This window comes from Plecotus auritus (genome assembly GCF_963455305.1).
Source record: "Plecotus auritus genome assembly, chromosome: 7".
NCBI classification, from domain to species: Eukaryota; Metazoa; Chordata; class Mammalia; order Chiroptera; family Vespertilionidae; genus Plecotus; species Plecotus auritus.
The window spans coordinates 152,419,291-152,437,331 of NC_137774.1; the positions used below are offsets into that span (position 1 = coordinate 152,419,291).

General features: G+C 45.3%; 1 protein-coding gene across 6 annotated transcripts in view; it reads right to left on the reverse strand.

Moving 5' to 3' along the window:
• The window catches only part of PDZD2 (PDZ domain containing 2), a 360,570-nt gene that overhangs the window by 100,286 nt on the left and 242,243 nt on the right, over positions 1-18,041 (reverse strand). For all 6 annotated transcript variants that reach the window (XR_013961080.1, XR_013961081.1, XR_013961082.1 and 3 more), the window contains one exon: positions 2,603-3,104. Coding sequence is in view for 3 of the 6 variants with exons in the window: in XM_080677882.1 (XP_080534008.1) it covers positions 2,603-3,104 (502 nt within the window). In the remaining 3 variants the exon portion in view is untranslated. The remainder of the gene's footprint in view (positions 1-2,602; positions 3,105-18,041) is intronic.

The window sequence follows — 18,041 nt, forward strand, 5'->3', positions numbered from 1 at the left end:
GCAATAGATCAAGTTTGTTTTTCCTCCACCATTTTCTTTATATTTTCTTGGATATATGACCTTGAGTGCAAAAGTCAGGTACTCTGATAGTTGTAGTTTTCAGGTAGCCTAATGCAGAAGTTCAGTTTTATGTTATTTGCCTTTAATTAAGATGAGCAGAGGCCCGACCAGAGTGGCTCAGTGGTTGAGTGTTGACCTATGAACCAAAAGGTCACAGTTTAATTCAAGGTGAGGGCACATGCCTGGTTTGCAGGCTTGGCACCCAGTGTGGGAGGCAGCCGATCAATGATTCTCCCTCATCATCATTGATGTTTCTATCTCTCTCTCCCTCTCCCTTCCTCTCTCTGAAATCAATAAAAAAAAACCATTTTTTAAAAAGGTGAGCAGAGGATGGTACTTTCTTAAAAGTTTGGTGTTTTTTTTTTTCTTTTAAGAGCATTCCAAATTATTTTCACTTATCCTACAACAAATGAAAGCCTGTTCTTTAAATTGTATGTGAGAGTCAACCTTAAATTTTTGCTACCTTAAACCTTCAAAATGATTAAAGATGTCAATATTCTCTAATTTATTTTTTTCATCTCAGGCTTTCTACATATTTACAATCTAATCATTGGGGGGGGGGTGGGGGGGAAATCCTATCAAGATATAGTATACATTGACAAGGAATACACAGATTGTTCCAAAAACGTGTATACACACTTCAACAGTTGATGGCTCGTTTCTTTCGTTTCGGCCAGACTAAGTTTTAAACAAAGGGAATTCATCCTAAAATGCTACTAGAAGTTTGAAAATGCATTTGAAGTACAAACACTGCCTTTATAATTATTCAAAGTGTGGATACAAGGGTATGCCCCCCAAAACGTATACACACTTTAATAGCAGATAACTCATTTAATTTTCATGTTTAACTGATTTTTTATAGGAATACTAGAGGCCCGGTGCATGAAATTCATGCACAGGTAGGGTCCCTGGGCCTGGCTGGCGATCAGGGCTGATCGGGCCTTCTGGCTGCCAGCTGGGGCCTTCCTTCCCTAGCTGCCGGCTGCTGGCCAGAGCCTTCCTTCATTCCGCACCGCCCCCTGGTGGTCAGTGCACATCATAGCAAGCAATCGAACTCCCAAGGGGACACTTTGCATATTAGCCTTTTATATATATAGAAGATTCTACTTTTGGATGGGGGGGGGGACTGTATTTTTATTGACCTTAATTTTGGGGTGGGGATTATAGTATTTTCTTTGCCCTTCATTCTTTTTTGGGGGAGCATAACTTGGTAAAAAAGTCATTGATAGAAACATTGATTTTTCTTCTAATCTGTTTACACATTCCATCCACAAAGATGCCTCCCTTTGTGCAAGGCTTTAAGATAATCAATCACCCAGCTCCTCAAATGAAGGAATTTGGTCCTTTAAGAGAGGGTTATTTTGATTATTCTCAACCCATTATACAGATTGGCTACAAGAAATATGCATAAAACAGCCTTTAGAAATGACATTCACTCATAGGGTTCCACCTTCCAACAAAGCCAAACTGGATACTTCCCTCTGGGCTCATTTTCCACCTTTCCAACTCTCTCCCCCATCTCTAGGGTGCCTCCTGAGTCAGAGAAGACACCAATGAGGAACCACTTAGAATGTTATAGCTTCATTAAGAATCCACAGGAGCCCTAGCTGATTTGGTTCAGTGGATAGAGTGTTGGCCTGCGGACTGAAGGGTGCCGGGTTTGAGTCCAGTCAAGGGCAGATGCCCAGGTTGCGGGTTCGATCACCAGAAGGGGGCGTACAGGAGGCAGCCGATCACTGATTCTCTATCATCATTGATGTTTCTATCTTCCTCTCCCTCTCCCTTCCTCTCTAAAATAAATAAAAACATATTTTTTAAAAAGAGAATCCACAGGAGTATCTGCCAAGATGATTCTTGGAAAGAGCATGCTTAGCCTACAGAAATGTAACTTAACGAGAGAGAGCTGGATAAAACAGGGGAGACCATTTGAGGCTAGAAGCATGCCTCAGATGTGCTTCAGAATATACCACATCTGCTTTGCCTTTAGGTAGTAAGACCAGCCCTGACCATCACAGCTGGATATCATAGTATCAGAGATGTTTGTGAAGTTCCTAAACTTCGCTGGAATTCAGCAGTGTAATAACATAATCCCATGAAAATGTCACTGGTTTTGAAGTGTTAAAAATAAAAGCAGATGCTTCCCTGCATGCTGGACATCCTTCCTGTGTAATACCGAGGCTTGGATATTTATGCTATCAACTGCCACCAGGAATTCTTGGCCTCGCAGTGGCAATTCTCCTGGTGACAGCGGTGATAAATAATGATGCAGTTCAAGTACTTCATCTGGGCCTCATATGACTCAAATTATTCCACAGAAGGCTTGCATTTTCCACTTAGGATCACTCGACTCACTCTCTATTTAAGTGGGATGAAATGACTTGGACTTTTTGGTTGTTATTGCAATGTCCTCTGATCATTTATCTTAATAAATGGGTTGGCTTCTAAATGCAAGTTCACCTTAGACATATTTTCTAAGCTTTAAAAAAAAAGCAACTTCTAAAAAAAACATCAATCCAGGTTCTGCAATCAAACCAAACCTTACCTTCGCCAGGCAGTCGCTTGATTGGAAGTCTGTCTTCCCCGATTTTGAGAAGTGGCATTTATCATTGCTTGTGGGCAGAGGAGTCTCTGTCTTTGGAACTCTAGGCTCTGTCCCTTTGTCCACTTCTGACCCGTCTAGATGGGATGCAGCCACTTCCTTGAGACAGTCTGGGCCATTTTCTAGCTCAAAGGCATGGCCATTTCCAAGTTCTGGGTCTGGGCCATTGTCCAGCTCAGAGACGGGGCCATTGTCCAGCTCACACCCAGTGCCGCTCTTGGGTTCTTCAGTGGCCTTGTGGGTAGAAGGCCTGGAAATGACTCCAAACTTTCTTGTTCTTTTCCCCTTTTTCACAGTTCGGTCACCCAGCTCCAAGGTTGGTGTCTCTCCTGGCTCCGAGCTGTTGCCACCGTTGCCATTATAAGGAGAATGGACCTTGTGCTTGAAGCGGCGCAGCATGATCAGGTAGAGGAAGCCGCCATTCCAGCACTGCTCAGCCAGGTAACTGCAGCAAACACAGACAAAGGTGCGGTTAGGACCCTCCAAGCAGCCCTCTCCACAATGCAGCAGTGGGCACGCTCAGTGCCCCACACAGGACCCATGCGATTAAGCAGATTGAGACTTAACACTCGTTTCATCCTTTTAATCTCTATAATTGTGGATGCTAAAAAGGACTCCAAAACCAAGCAGAAAAACCAAGTGAACTAGAACTTCCTAATGAAAGTACCCTAGGATAGGTAATCAGAGAAGGATGCTCCTATTAACAGAGCCAATCCTAACACACCATTAAATTAAAAAGAAATCCTCCACTCAGCAACTTCTTGCATCAGAATTATCCTAGCCGCCCATTCATACGGTTCCAATGTAGTAACACTGCAAGCTCCCAGGGTAAAATAGATTGGGGGAAATGTAAAGCTCTGCTCTTACGATCAAAAAATCAACTGCACAATAACAGGAACCTCTGCCTCACAGCAGTTAAAGGAAAAAGAAGGCGGGGGGTGGAGTGGTGTTGGCTGGTATCGAGAGGCAACTGGCAATAAGCACTGGCATGTGTGTCCTGCATTAAAGGGGTGTCGGCTCATTTCTCAGTAATGTTCTAGGCTGGACTGTCCACAGCACACGTGGGCCGTCGCTCCCAGTCTGGGCATCACATGAAAAGGAACACTGACAACGTGGAAAGCACAGACCCAGGGACCAGGACGAAAAGGCTGTGCAAACTGTGTGAACCAGAAATAGTGGGAGGCAAGGGGAGCCTTAGCTTGAAGAAAAGAAGGGCCAGCTCGGTTGTTTTTTCACGTATTTCAGGGCTGTCAAACACAGAGAAGCAGGAAATGATAGAAATGAGACGATGCACAAGAAGCCTGACACACAATACTACTCCAGGTCTTAAAGAATAACAAGAAAACAGAACATCCGATGAGATGAGTAATTAGCGGTGATCACACCAAGTCATTAAAGTTTCAGCAAAGAAAATACTTGCTCAAAGTCAGGAAACCAGGCTGGGCTGGACCCTCCACCCGTGCCATCCAAGATAAGGAAGCATGAACCCCAGATGAACCCAGGGACATGCCTTTGCCACTGGAACCTTGCCACATTCTACACATCACCAGTTCCCAAGCAAACAACGTCAACAGCCAACTCCTTAACGAGTCAGACCAGCTGCTGGTCTTCATGCGCCCACCAAGGAAAGGCCTTCATCTTCAGTCAGCGAAAAACAGAACGTTCCCAAGTATACCAACCTAGCTACACTCCCTCTAGGCCTGAAACCAACCTAGCGAGCTGGGGCAGTTTTTGCATGGGAAGGGGAGATGACCAGCTATGTTCAAAATGTAAAGTTCTTGGCCAGAGGCATATATTCCCCATACCTAATGCAATGACAGTGACTATCTAACCGAAGAAGAGAATAATTCTGAATTTGCCATGAAGTGAACAAAACAGAAGGGCCTTTAAACATCAACCAAAGCTAATAAAAATTCTCTTTGATCCTAGGCTATAAACCACGGCAATGAACTTACACATAAAACCCAGGTAGATAAAAGATATCATACAAGACTTAGAATGTTCTGTGAAATACAGTGGGAGGAAGAGGTATAAAGACCAGTCCACTGGAGTATAGATTTTATTTCCTTGGATTGTCGTGGTCTCTTTTCTCACACTAGAAAAAATTCTTGTAAAGGTATAAAATCCTAACAGCGGTTGGCCAGGTTGTAAGGGTTTCTTTGAGCAAACCACTATTATGAATACAATGCATATACTCAGATGTTATGGAAAAACAGATGTTATGCAGTAGTAAAAACAGGACCAGGTTGAGAATTAGATGCCCAAAGTTCTGCCTTTGGCCCAACTGTGTCAAACAATGGTAATTTCCCTCAATTTTTATGAACTGGTGAATATATACACAAAATGTGGTACATCCATATAATGGAATATTATTTGGTGATAAAAAGTAAGAAGTATATGCTACAACTTAGGTGAAGCTTGGAAACATGCTACGTGAAAGATACCAGACCACCTATATGGTTCCACTAATTGCCCATGTTCAGAATAGGCAAATCCATTAAGATGAAAAGTAGATTAGTGGTTGCCAGAAACTAGAGGAAGAGGAAAACTGGGACTGACTGCTAATAGGCACAGGGTTTTGTTTTTTTTTTTGGGGGGGGGGAGGGGATGATGGGAATGTTCTGGAACTAGGTAGTGGTGAATTAGATATATCCACTTAAAATAAAGCGGAATTAGATATATCCCCTTTAAAATGGCGAATTTTTTGTTATTTAAATTATGTTTCAATTAAGAAAACAATAGTAAATAAAATAATATTGGCCAAGTTTTGAGTTCACTTTTGAGTAGGTAAGCCCTAAGAACTGTTTACAGAAGAAGAACCTGAGGCTCCGAAATATTGATTCACTTGCCCAGGTTCCCATACTGCTAAGTGGGAGACCCAGGCCTGTCTGATCCCCAAGCCCATGCTATGTTTGCTGTGCAATTCTGCTTCTTCCATTGTTACCTTCCCAGGCGCTGCAGTCCCCTCATCTGAAAAATGAGGCGTTACAATGGGTCATCTATGTTACTTTCACGTTCTCACGATTGTGGATGCTACTGTCCCAGGAAGAGTTCTGGGGGTTAAAGGAGCAAGCCTCCCAACAATCCCGTACAATGCCAAGGACAAAACATCACCCGGAAAAACAGAAATGTTCTTCTCTCATCCGAGTTGTCTAGGCCTCTTGGACATTTCCCAACAAACTGAGAGAGATTTCATCTGGGGTGGGGTGGGATGGGGGTGGGGTGGGTGTCAATTCCTTTAAAATCGTTTCTGGGACTCTACCTTTTGTACCAAAACGCTGAACAACTTGGTGGGTTGTACATAGGGACCTTCTTTTCAGCATCCAAAAGGCTGGCCCATTGACTCAAGAGTATCTTTCCCATCTCATGAAAGCTCTACGAACCTTGGACGGTTCCATGACTGAGAGTATTTTATTCCTTCCGCAGAGTCCACACTCAGCAACATTACAAAGCAAGAGGAGTTGATCTTTAGTTCAGCACCATCTCCCTGTCCTCTCCTGGCTTCCTAGCAATAAATAAGACCCTGACACCTTCAGAGGAACTGTATGACAGGTTGTTTTATTTCTTCCTGGACACAGAATTTTCTAAGGTCACCCCAAAGACAAAGTGTAGTGAATGAATTATGGGCACTCTAGCAAGTTTGTAAGGAAGACTTTTAGGCAGAGGGTAATTTTCTTACAACTGTTTGAGAATCACCTTAAATGCAATATCCCCCACATTCCCTCTTTCCTAACATTTCCAGCACCTTCCTGGCTAATTCATACTTCCACATCCCCTTTTCTGTTCAGGAGGATTTGTAGCCACTATTAGAATCTGTAAACTTCAAAGTCAACCTTTGAGAAAGAAGAAATGGAATGCAATCTCATGACTTAGAAAAAGTCTCGCCCAGGCCAGTATGGCTCAGTGGTAGAAACATATCCAGAAATGAGGTTCCGAATTCCAGCTTAGAAACCTGCCTCTGGAATGTGTGTGGTTCTTCATTTCACTCGACCTTTGCAGGCGTCTTTCAGAACAGATCCATTCCTTCTCCCTTCCCCTAAAAAAGTGCTTTATACAAATAATGTTTTGAGTACCTCCTCCGTTTCTTGAAGCTGTCATAATTCTGGAGTCTGGGCTCTTCAGGGATTGGCAGGTGAGATTGGTGCTTGGAAAAGGTGAAGTCTGGAGTGTGAAGAACATGAAAATGGGGAGGTAGGAGACAAGACAGGGAGGTATTGGAAGGCCAAAGACACGCATTATTTATCCATGCCCCGATTCCATCAAAAGAGGGTTTGAGGGAGCTATAAAAGTTTGATATCCTGGACTGTTTGGCCAAAGCCCTTGGAAGGAGCAATCTCCAGGTGTCTTTGAAAACCATTTTGGGCATTCAGCCTTCGATTCCTGGTGCCTGGCACACAGTGTGAACCCACAGAGGGGTGCTGCCAAGCTGAACCACGTGTCTATCCATGTGTAATTGAGAATAAACTGGCACCACCAGCAGGCACTGGCCTGTACTACAATGCCATGAAAACATGGCATAACTCAGAGAACACATGAAGGAATTCTGAACTCGGACTTTTCACCAAAGCAGACATTCATCTGACTATGACAGGTTCCCAGGGGACAAGAGGAGAATAAACACTGACTACAAGAAGATGTTTATAGACAACAATTATGACAGAGCCTGAGTGTTATGGAATGGAACCAGCTGCTCACAGCACCTGGTCTAACACACAGTTCAAACGGAGAGCAATTTTTCTTGCCTGAGAAGTAATAGGAGGCTGAAAAGCTGTTTGTGGTCCTCCGAAAACCTGCTAAGCCAAATTAATCCAGAGGGCTGTCTGAGGTTGTGTGTGAATCTGTTGGTTCCCAGAGAACAATGGTTTGAGAGGAAGTGTTAAATACATACTGATTACTTTCCCAGTGAAGACTTGGCTGGGAAACAGAGGAAGGCAAGTATGGACAGCTCTATAAGAGAGGATGGGAAGATGATGATCATTATTTCCTGGAGTCATTTAGTAACCACGTTCCCCCAGGGCAGTCTCTCTCAGGTGTGGCCTCCCAGCTATGTTGAATCTGGGGCATACTTCTCCCAGATTCCATAACCCTCCTTAATAAGAGCCAAACTATCTTTGGAAGATGCTGAAAGTGGTGCTGATAAGAGTGAATGATATCCTTGGTGCTCATAAGGCCTTTTCTGAAAATCAGTCAATTTCTGAAAATCAGTACTCCTTTCCAAGAGCAGTGAGGGAGAAAGTGGAGGAAGATGGGCTAAGGCACCAGTGAGGCTTTGAAACTGGATCAGTCAATGCTTACATTAGAAATAAACTGGAACAATGTTCCAACTGCTGCTTGGGGGAGGGCTACTGATGAAGCCAATTTTTACCACTTCTCACCTCCTCAATTCAGTATGAATGGCTGGGGTTCAGCAACTCTTTCCTTCTCTCCTTTATCTGGAGTCCAGAGTAAAAAATATAAATAAATCAGTATGTTTTCTTTATTATAAAATGTGTATTATTATTTTTTTTTAATATATTTTATTGATTTTTTACAGAGAGGAAGAGAGAGGGATAGAGAGTTAGAAACATCGATGAGAGAGAGACATCGATCAGCTGCCTCCTGCACGCCCCCTACTGGGGATGTGCCCGCAACCCAGGTACATGCCCTTGACCGGAATCGAACCCGGGACCCTTCAGTCCGCAGGCCGACGCTCTATCCACTGAGCCAAACCGGTTAGGGCAAATGTGTATTATTTTTTATCATAAAATTGAGATGGGGGGACACAAGTTGAGAGTGAAGAATCAGAGTAACTATTTATTTGATTCCCCCCCTGACCTACCTATAATAATTAAATGGGTAATATGCTAAGGCCGAACGTCATTCTGGACGAAGTGGGGGCTGGAGGAAAGCCGCCCGGGTCCTGGGTGCCAGAAGGAAGCTGGTGCCGGCAGCCAGGGGAAGGAAGGCCTACTCTTGCACGAATTTTCGTGCATCTGGCCCCTAGACTATAATAATAAAAGCATAATATGCAAATCAACTGGACAGCAGAATGACCATCTGGACGACCTTCCGGATGACCACACTATGACACGCACTGGCGCCAGGCCAGCCAAGGCGGGTGTGGTGCAATTGGTTTGGGGGGCCCTGCCAGCGATTGCCCTGCAGAGGGAGGCCCAGGCCAGCAAAGTGATCGCATCCCATGCCTGTCGCCCGCAGAGGGAGGCGACCGGTGGCGGGGGGGGGGGGGGGGGGGAGAGGACAGTGCTGCACAGATGGCAAGCAGTGGCAGTGGCGGGGGCAGGGCCAACTGCCGGCAGCCAGGGGAAAGAAAGCCCCAATAGGCCCTGATCACTAGCCAGGCCTAGGGACCCTACCCGAGGGGTCCCGGATTGCAAGAGGGCACAGGCCAGGCTGAGGAACAACCCCCACCACCAACGCCGCATGAATTTTATGCACCAGGCCTCTAGTAGTACAATATTAGCCTTTCAAACCCAAACCAAAGTATCAGCTACCAAAACTTGTTGCCATCACCACACAACAGTGAAATTTAAATCATACCCATCTATATACCAGCACAGAGGTCCACATTGCCTTCAGGGAGATGGAGCTTGGGGAAGTAGCGAGTACAAATAACGCTAATACTTTGGCCACTGCTATTTCCATGAATAATAAGCTGTCTTTTCATCTCTGACCCAAGAATAGCGTGTCTTCTGCCGGCATCCATGAAACCGTGACAGGCTAAGCTGTTAGTTTACCGGTAGAGTAAAATCATAGTTTTGACATAGATAGCAAGACAATACACATAACTGGTTTATATGGTAATTGATTGATGCAGGAATGAGGTGCAAAAATCAAAACTTATAAAAGGAGCTCAATGATAAAGCATTCTTGGCACTAGTCATTTTTAAATAAAAAAATCTATGCACCCTAAATCAAACCAATACTGAAAATAAATCTTTAAACAGAGGAATGATGTGAGGAGGAGTAATAAAGATGGTGGGTGCTCTGCCCCTCGATTCCACAAACACTGATTGAATTCAGTGTGTCGGCCTCACAGGCAGCAGCTACATGTGTCCATCAGCACTAAGCGTACACCCCTCTGGCCCGTCCCTGCTCAGATTCCATCTCCTGCAACCACAGGCTGCGCTATCTGTTCTGTGCTGAAGCAGAGCTATCTCTCTCTCTGTTTCCTGCTAAGAGCTTCTGGATGTAAATGGGTGGAGGTGGCAGGGGGAGGGGGAGAGACATTGCAGAAAAACAATGGATAAGAAGCAGCTAAATCATATGACCAATGAAAAAATTATTTTGATTTCCATGCAATGAGGTGTCACTGATTTTCATGTTTATCTCAAAAGCTCACCTCTCAAACTAACAAGATTGGTTTGGATTCACAGCTCTCATCGCAGAGAATCGCCGCTATAGGATGCGCTGTGCACCTTCAACTCCAGGACAGCTTCACAGGAAGGAAACAGTAAGTGCACATGAACTTTCACTTTTCCTCAAAGGTTTTCATGCACCTCATTCCTGCATCAATCAATAAAAGCTTTTCTAGCCCTAACCGGTTTGGCTCAGTGGATAGAGCGTCGGCCTGGGGACTCAAGGGTCCCGGGTTCGATTCTGGCCAAGGGCATGTGCCTTGGTTGCGGGCACATCCCCAGTGGGGGGTGTGTAGGAGGCAGCTGATTGATGTTTCTCTCTCATCGATGTTTCTAACTCTCCCTCTCCCTTCCTCTCTGTAAAAAGTCAATAAAATATATTTTAAAAAAATAAATAAATAAAAATAAAATAAAAGCTTTTCTAAATGCACCCACATGCCTTTTGGAAGCAGGAATTCAGAAGCTAAATTAAGTAGAAATGACTGATCAACAATGAAAACTGACCTTGTAAAACACACTGTGGAGCTACTGGCCCTCGGAAGAGAACTCCAAGCTCCTACTTGGAAGTGATTGCACTTCTTTATTAGATTGCTGTGAGAGAAGCACGGTTTTTAATAACAATAAGAGATCAACCTGCAGTCCATACAGAATCAAGTTAGAACTCCAGCCACATGGATTTGCCAACTCATCCTGGTGATGGTCACGTTTTCCCAGGGGACCGAAGGGAGAGCTGATAAAGTCAGACTCCTCGGTACACGAATGAGTCAATCTCACCTCACCAGGGAAATGATGAGCACCAGACTGTGCCTGGGAACTCGTTTCACTTTTGTTCTCATGACATAATGCTATATTTTTTTTGTTTATACAATTGCTACTTGGTCCTTACCAGTCCATTCGTTCATTGATTCATTCAACAAACCATTACTGAATACCTACTACATGCCAAACACTGTCTTAGGCACTTGGGGTGCAGCAGTGAGCAAAATGGCTCCTGTCCCTGTGGAGTTTGCAATCTAGCATGGGAGACAGACAGTACACAGCAGACCTGCTAAAATAAGCATCCGACTCTACAGTGCGTCAGAAGGTGAGACGTGCTGTGGAAAACAGAACACCTTGAACAGGAGCGAGAGGACTGAGCATGCCAGGAGCTGGAAGAGTCAGGCGGAATCTGAAACACTGTGGCAAAGGCAGCAGCCCCGGGAGAGTGCCTGGAGCAGACACTTGAAGATGAAAGAGTTGGCCATGCAGCCGCCTGGAGGAACGTTCCAGACAGAGGGAAAGCCAGTGTAAAAGTGGTCCATTGGAAGCGGGTCTGTGTCTGCTGTGTTTGAGGAAAATCAAGGAGGCCTTTGTGGCTGCAGGGGAGTGAAGCAAGGAGGGGAGGAAGATAGGAGAGGTAACAGAGACCAATATATTGCAAGGTCCCGTTAGATGTTTCAAGACTTTTGTGCAAAATGGGAGCTGTTGAGTTTTGAGCAGAGGAGTAATGTGATAGACAGTATGTTTTGAAACAACCCCTATGTTTCTGTGTTGAGAACTGGGCAAGAGTAGATGGAGGGAGACCAGAGAGGCCATCATGTTCAGAAATTCTAGGGAGACACAGCTCAGGTGGAGCAGCATGGAGATGGTAAGAAATGGCCCAGATTGTGATCTGCTCTGAAGGTTGAGTCAACAACTTTTGCTTTTGGATTTCATACAGGGTTTGAGAGAAAGGGAGAGGTCAAGGACGGTGTCTAGGTGTTTGGCTTCAGCAACTGGAAGGATGGGGTCCCATCACGTAGGCTGGCAGAGCAGCCTTTGGGGGTTGGGCTCTTTGATTTTGAGTGTGGAGGCCTATTCTGGAGTTAAGTTCTGGATGTGTTAAGTTAGAGATGCTTGTGTGGTTGTTGTGAGGGCAGCTAGAGATCTGAATCTGGATTCTGGAGCAGGGGACTGGTCTGGAGACAGAAATATGAGAGGTGTCAGAACACTCATGGTATCTAACGCCTCCTGAGGATAAATTCCTTTAGGTGAACTTTCAGCGCCCAAAGTTCTTGCTGAATCAAAAGCACATTCCAGTGTTTCCTATGTACTCCAGTTTTCTCTCTAAGTCAGGGGCAATAGTTTAGAATCCCACCAGTCGTGTCTTAGAAAACCATTTGTTCCTGAATATTATCACCCTTTTGAAGCTTGGCCAATCTTACAGTCAAAAGCGACCTCACGTCATAGTTTGCAAGTCAGTAATGACTGGTGAGGTCAAAATTCTTAGTAGCCATTTGCTTTCTTTGAAAATGGCCTAGTGATCATTCATTGTGTGCACCCCCACACACTAGCACAGGGGCCGGCACATAGTAAGTACCACAAAAAAATGACTGGGCAATGAGAAGATCCCTTCTACTTACAAAGGCTCTTTTTAAAAACAACTTTGTTGAGTTCTATTTTACCTATCATATTATTCACCCATTTCAAATAGATAACTCAATAAATTTTAGAAAATTTACCAAGTAGTGCAACCATTGCCATAAGTCAGTTTTAGAATATTTTTGTCACCCCAATAAGACCCCTTGTGTCCACTTTACAGTCAATGCCCTTTCCCATCCTAGTTACCACCTTCTGTCTCTAAAGATCTGACTCTTCTGGACATTTCATATAAATGGAAACATATAACATGTGGTCTTTCCTATCTTGCCTTTTTAGAAAAACTTTTATTAAATTTATTGAGGTGACATTGGTTAATAAAATTATATAGGTTTAAGTATACAAGTCTATAACACACTCTGTTGCTTCTTAAAAGCAACTTCTTCTTGGTTGGTCCTTACTCACCAGACTTTAACTACTTTTGCATCCTCTATGTCATTTACCCCCTACAAAATCTTCATGCCCTTTTGACATCTTTCTCATTTTGCTCAGATCACATCCAGTTATCCTGAGATCATCCTCATGACCCCGCTAGCACCCATCCATCCCCCCCCCCCCCCCCCCCGCTCACATTATTCCAGCAAATACCCCATTCCTTCTGGTTGAGGCTATGGATACCCAGGTAGCCCATCTACCTCTCTAGGTTCCTTATGTGACCTCAGTAGGCATTCTTTCCCAGTTGGTCTTCTTGAGTCTTCCCACTGGTCCCGTATCATCGTAAACCAATGGCTTCAAAAGGAAATCTTTCCTCATTAACATCAACCAGGCAAAGGTTCCAAATACCAAGTTAATGTCATAGTGTAATGTAATATGTACTATATGCTAACATATTCAAGTCACTGTGCATTCATATTGACTGCATTTAATTTTTTATTTTCTCCATGTTGTTTCTGTCTAAAAACAGAATACTGGGGTCTGCTGGACCCAAAGTCTGTTCTGCACTTTGCATGGATCGATGCTAATGAAGCTCCATTCCTCCCCTATGTCCTGTTCCCTGGCCAGCCAAAGACACTGACTTCATATCACAGAGCTCTTTGCTATGACTTGCCTCTGAGGCTGAAAACAGGCTAGGTCCGAGAAACAAAAAGCCCAGGTCAGCCCACCACCCTTGCCTCATATCCTGCTGTCCAGTCCTGCCAGGTACATTTCCTAAGGCAATGCCCATGCTTTCCCACAAGGGCGTTGCCCTTGTCCTCCCTGTGGAAGAGGCTACTATCAATGCTCAAGTATAACTGACGGCAGACCACATCCCACAGATTATGCTCAATTTTGTTTCTAACCTCAGAGCCACCAAGCCCTGAAAAAATGTGTCAAAATGTCGCAGACTGCCCTAGCCGGTTTGACTCAGTGGCTAGAGCATGGGCCTGTGGACTATAGGGTCCCGGGTTCGATTCCAGTCAAGGGCACATGCCCGGGTTGCTGACTCGATCCCTAGTAGGGGGCATGCAGGAAGCAGCCAATCAATGATTGTCGTCATTGATATTTCTCTTTCTTTCCCTCTCCCTTCCTCTCTGAAATCAGTAAAAATATATTTAAAAAAAAAAGTCTCAGACCCAGGGACTGAATTCCACATGGCCCCTGCCACACCCCCTGGTTTCTCCACAGTGAAAGCTGCTGGAAGCTATGGGAGTAACACACACTCTCCCTTCCTGCTCCCATTTCCCCCCAAACCAGCCAAACCTGAGAGCTCACAACCAGCCAGCAATCCTCAAGCCCTCACACTGCACCATTCAAAAGGCAGCCACCTCCTTCCCTTTCCCAAGAGGTGACTGTAAAGAAGGGAGACCGACTCCGGAGGGTCTGTGTCCCCCAGAACGCACAGGATGCTACTCTCACACTAATTCAAACATCAATGAAATGTCTGTACCCTCCAGTTCCCTCCCCTTTCAAGTGGATCCAGCTCCGTCTTGAAGCAATTTCCCCAGCTCATTTCAATCCTTCCCGGTCTGTCCCATTGGCTTGGCCACAGCACGCCCCCACGTCATGCCAAGCCCGGTTTCACTTATGTCAAAACAGCTTCCATCAAAATAGTGGGCTTCTTCTCTGTATTTCTTTCACTGTTTTGAAGTCAGCAGAGAAAAGATACTTGCAAAACGACTACCTCCATCATTGTGTTCTGGCTAATGTATAACACCGCTTTTCTCCTGAGTTTCTTCTGTACAGTGTACTAAGGATTTTTTAAATCTGATTTTCTTTTTTCTTTCTTCTCAAAGGCTCTCTGGCAGGCATGGTTGGCTGAACAGGTCTCATAATCTGTCAAGGTTCATTTCTAAGTTGTGCAACCTTCCTCTCCAAGCAAAGGAGTGCTCCCTAAGAAGCTGGATCTGTGGGATGTTTTCCCTGTGTTCATCCATCTGCCTGATGCTCTAGGATTCTCATTGGTTTGGAGAATTTCAATTACAAGAAAGCCAGATCAACAGAACTCTAGCCTAGGCAAACAGATGAGCCAAGTCCTTACAGATGTGGATAGAACACACTTTATATCTTGGCTTCTAATCAGTGCACTTTTCATGTGTCTGTTGACCAGTTGTGGCTGTGACATCATCGAGTATCTTTGTGACCCCTGGTTTAGTTATGTTCAGATGAGAAAAATGCCGAGGCATTTATTTGTCTTTATCTCCTGGGATTTTAAAAATAACTTCAAGCGAAGCATTAAAGAAACTGTAAATTATTGAATGCATAAGCATAAAAGTTGATATGGAAATGCAAAGCTTGCTTTTAATGGTGTGTGTATATTAGAAGCTCCAAAAACTAACAGGAGTTACAACAGACAAGGGGGACAGGTACCAATATTGATTAAGTTGTAACTACATGCTGTGGACTGAGTTAACTGCGCACACACATCATCTCATTTCAATCTAAATCAACCCCATAAAATGTTGACATTATGATCCATCTTTTAGAAATGCGGTAACTAAGGCTTAGTTAGAGAGATTAACTTGCCTTGGTCAGGGGTCTGGAACATTTGCATCTCCAGTGCTGTGGGAAGAGGAAGGAGCTCCTATGGGTGGAGCTGGGATTGAAATTTTCACCTGCTTGTAAACAACCCTGGCAATGACCCTGGGCCTCATTGTGGTCAAGTCCCGCCCTATTGTTGTTTATTATGACCAGGTTTGGATCCAGAAGGGCTGCAACTTCTCATAGCCAAGAGGCCTCTCCCCACATTAACACCACTTAGTGGTGTGTTAACACCCGAAATATGTCCCACACCCTTAAAAAAAAAAAGGGGGGGGGGCCTTGGGGAAAACAGGAGGTATTTCAGACAGGCACAGAACATAGGTGAGTGTTTGGGAGGGGTGAGGTGGTTTCTCAGGGTGTGGGTGGAAGTGGCCAACTGCCCCATCCATCTCAGCTATGAGCTTGAGACAGCCCTCAGCTCTGGAAAAGCAGAGGCAAGGCTTGCTCAGAGTCCCTAGAATCAGAGGACTAAGGCACCAACCTGGCCCCCAGCCCAGCCAAAACCAAACAAAATGGCTAACAGAAGATGTGCCCCTCCAAGGTTGGCCTTTCCCCTCAGATGCACTCTCTACTCCCTCGCCGCAGCCCACACGATGCCCTGACTCCCGACCAGCGCTTCTCAGGCAGGGCTGTGCACCGGACACCTCTCCCTCCACAATGAACCGCCTCTCCTGACTGTAGTCAGTCTGCACACCTTCTGGCTATAAGTAAGAAGTGTCTTAATAGGATACCCATTGTTCCTGTGGATTCTTTTAGAAGATAATGTGCTGCCAGGTGGCTATGGGCCAACACAAATCAGAATAAAGGAGAAGCAGTCAAATCCCTGGGGCTTAAGTACCATGTAGATGCCCCTTCAAGTAAGGACCTGGTGTCCAGTGGTGAGGAGTTAGAAAGCCCATGGCCTCCAGCTGTGAGCCTCATCAGAACTTTCAAGTCAAGGTTGCTTTCAAGTCACTCCTGGAGTGATCCCTGGCCAACGGTGAACAAGACAGGGCGACCAGGCTGGCCATCCCACCCAGGGTAGGACGCCTCCTATGGGCAAGCTTTACCCCAGAGCTCCCTGTTGGGCTGCCCCACTTTATCAGGTCAACAGCACAGAGTGTCAGTTCCCCCTGCCCGGTCCTGCTTCCCCCCTTTTCCTTTCACAGGTGTTATCCCAACAGACGCTCTGCACTCTTAGCTCTAACACAGATCTGTTTCCTGGAGGACCTCAGGTGCGAGAGGACAATATAATGAGAACAACAAAATATTTCCCAAAAGGAGATGATGGGAAATAACAGTAGCCAAAAAAGGCCTGTCAGAAATGACTAGGACTCAGCTTCACTGGGCATAGCAGCAGCCGGCAGAGCATTCTTGAAAAGTCAGGTTGGATGAATAGTGTTCACAGGAGTTCCTCTGAGTCTGTTGTCTGATAGCAGGAAAAACCAATAGCAAAGGGCTCAGACTGGGACCCTCTCGACTCAATACCTAAACAGCTTCACCAAAATTCTCCAAATATATTTGGATATCATGATACTGAAGTGAGAGTACTCTTGGGTCAGGTGTCAGCATTGCCGCTTGGGCCCCTTGGGCAGGACACAACTTCAGGCTAATCTCTTAGTCTCATGTACTAATGGGGTTGGGGAGGATTAAATGGGATAATGAACTAAGCAGGCTGGTTTGCTGGTTGGTTTCCTGTCTGGCACATGGTAATTGCCAATAAACGATTGTTCCTTTCAACCCTTTGGAAATTTGCTGGGTAATCATAGGCCAGCTATTGTCCTAGATGGAATTCTGGGAAGGCAAACTTATGGAACAGAGTGGTCAAAGCCGAGTCTGTGGTCAGAACGGGTCAAAGAGAGTCAGGGTTAAGGTGGGAAAAAGGAATCTCTGGAAAAAGCGAGTTCAGGCAGAGAGTCAGAAACGAATTCGAAAACTAAAGATCTGGAGAGGTGGGACAAATGTGCCTTAGACACAGCCTGGCATGTCTGGCCCCTTTGAGGGTCTTGTGGACCTAGGCATTGGGCTGAGAAGTATGGCGCTGTGTGTGTGTGTGTGTGCCCATGTATTGGAGGATCAGGCTAGTGTAGACAACCAGGAGAGAGAGAGAGAAAGAGAGAAAGAGAGCGAGAGGAGAGCGAGCGTGCGCTGGGAATCAGGCTACTGTGGGCAACCAGCACAGTGTGTGTGTGCATGTGTGTGTGCTGGAGTGTTAAGGTTAGTGTAGTCGATCAGCACAGACTCTGGCCAATGGCAGGCCTTATTGTCTGCCAGAGAGATGAGACAGATGTCTTTCAAAACACAGATCAGCAATGGCCTCCTGTTTCACCTCCATGTCCATCCAGCCAGGGTCGGACTCCCAGCTCCAGGAGCAATTACAAGCTTTCTGGCCTGCCCTGAACTCCGGATGGTCCCAGAGGTCCTGGAATTGCCCCAGAACTCAGGGTGGAGTCTGGGAGGCTGCCCATCCCACCAAGCTGTGACATGGGCTGACCCTGAATATTTTGTAAAATATGTGCGCTGCTCACACTGATATAAGCAACTGCCATGAATAAATCAGATGCACGTGTGTGCGAGGAGAGAGCCTGCCTCTGCCAGCATCCACTTCTCCCTGACCTACCTTTCCTGCATTTATCCAAATATCTGGATGACAACTCTCCCTTTTGGTTCAGCTATTTCCTTGACAAGGGCCT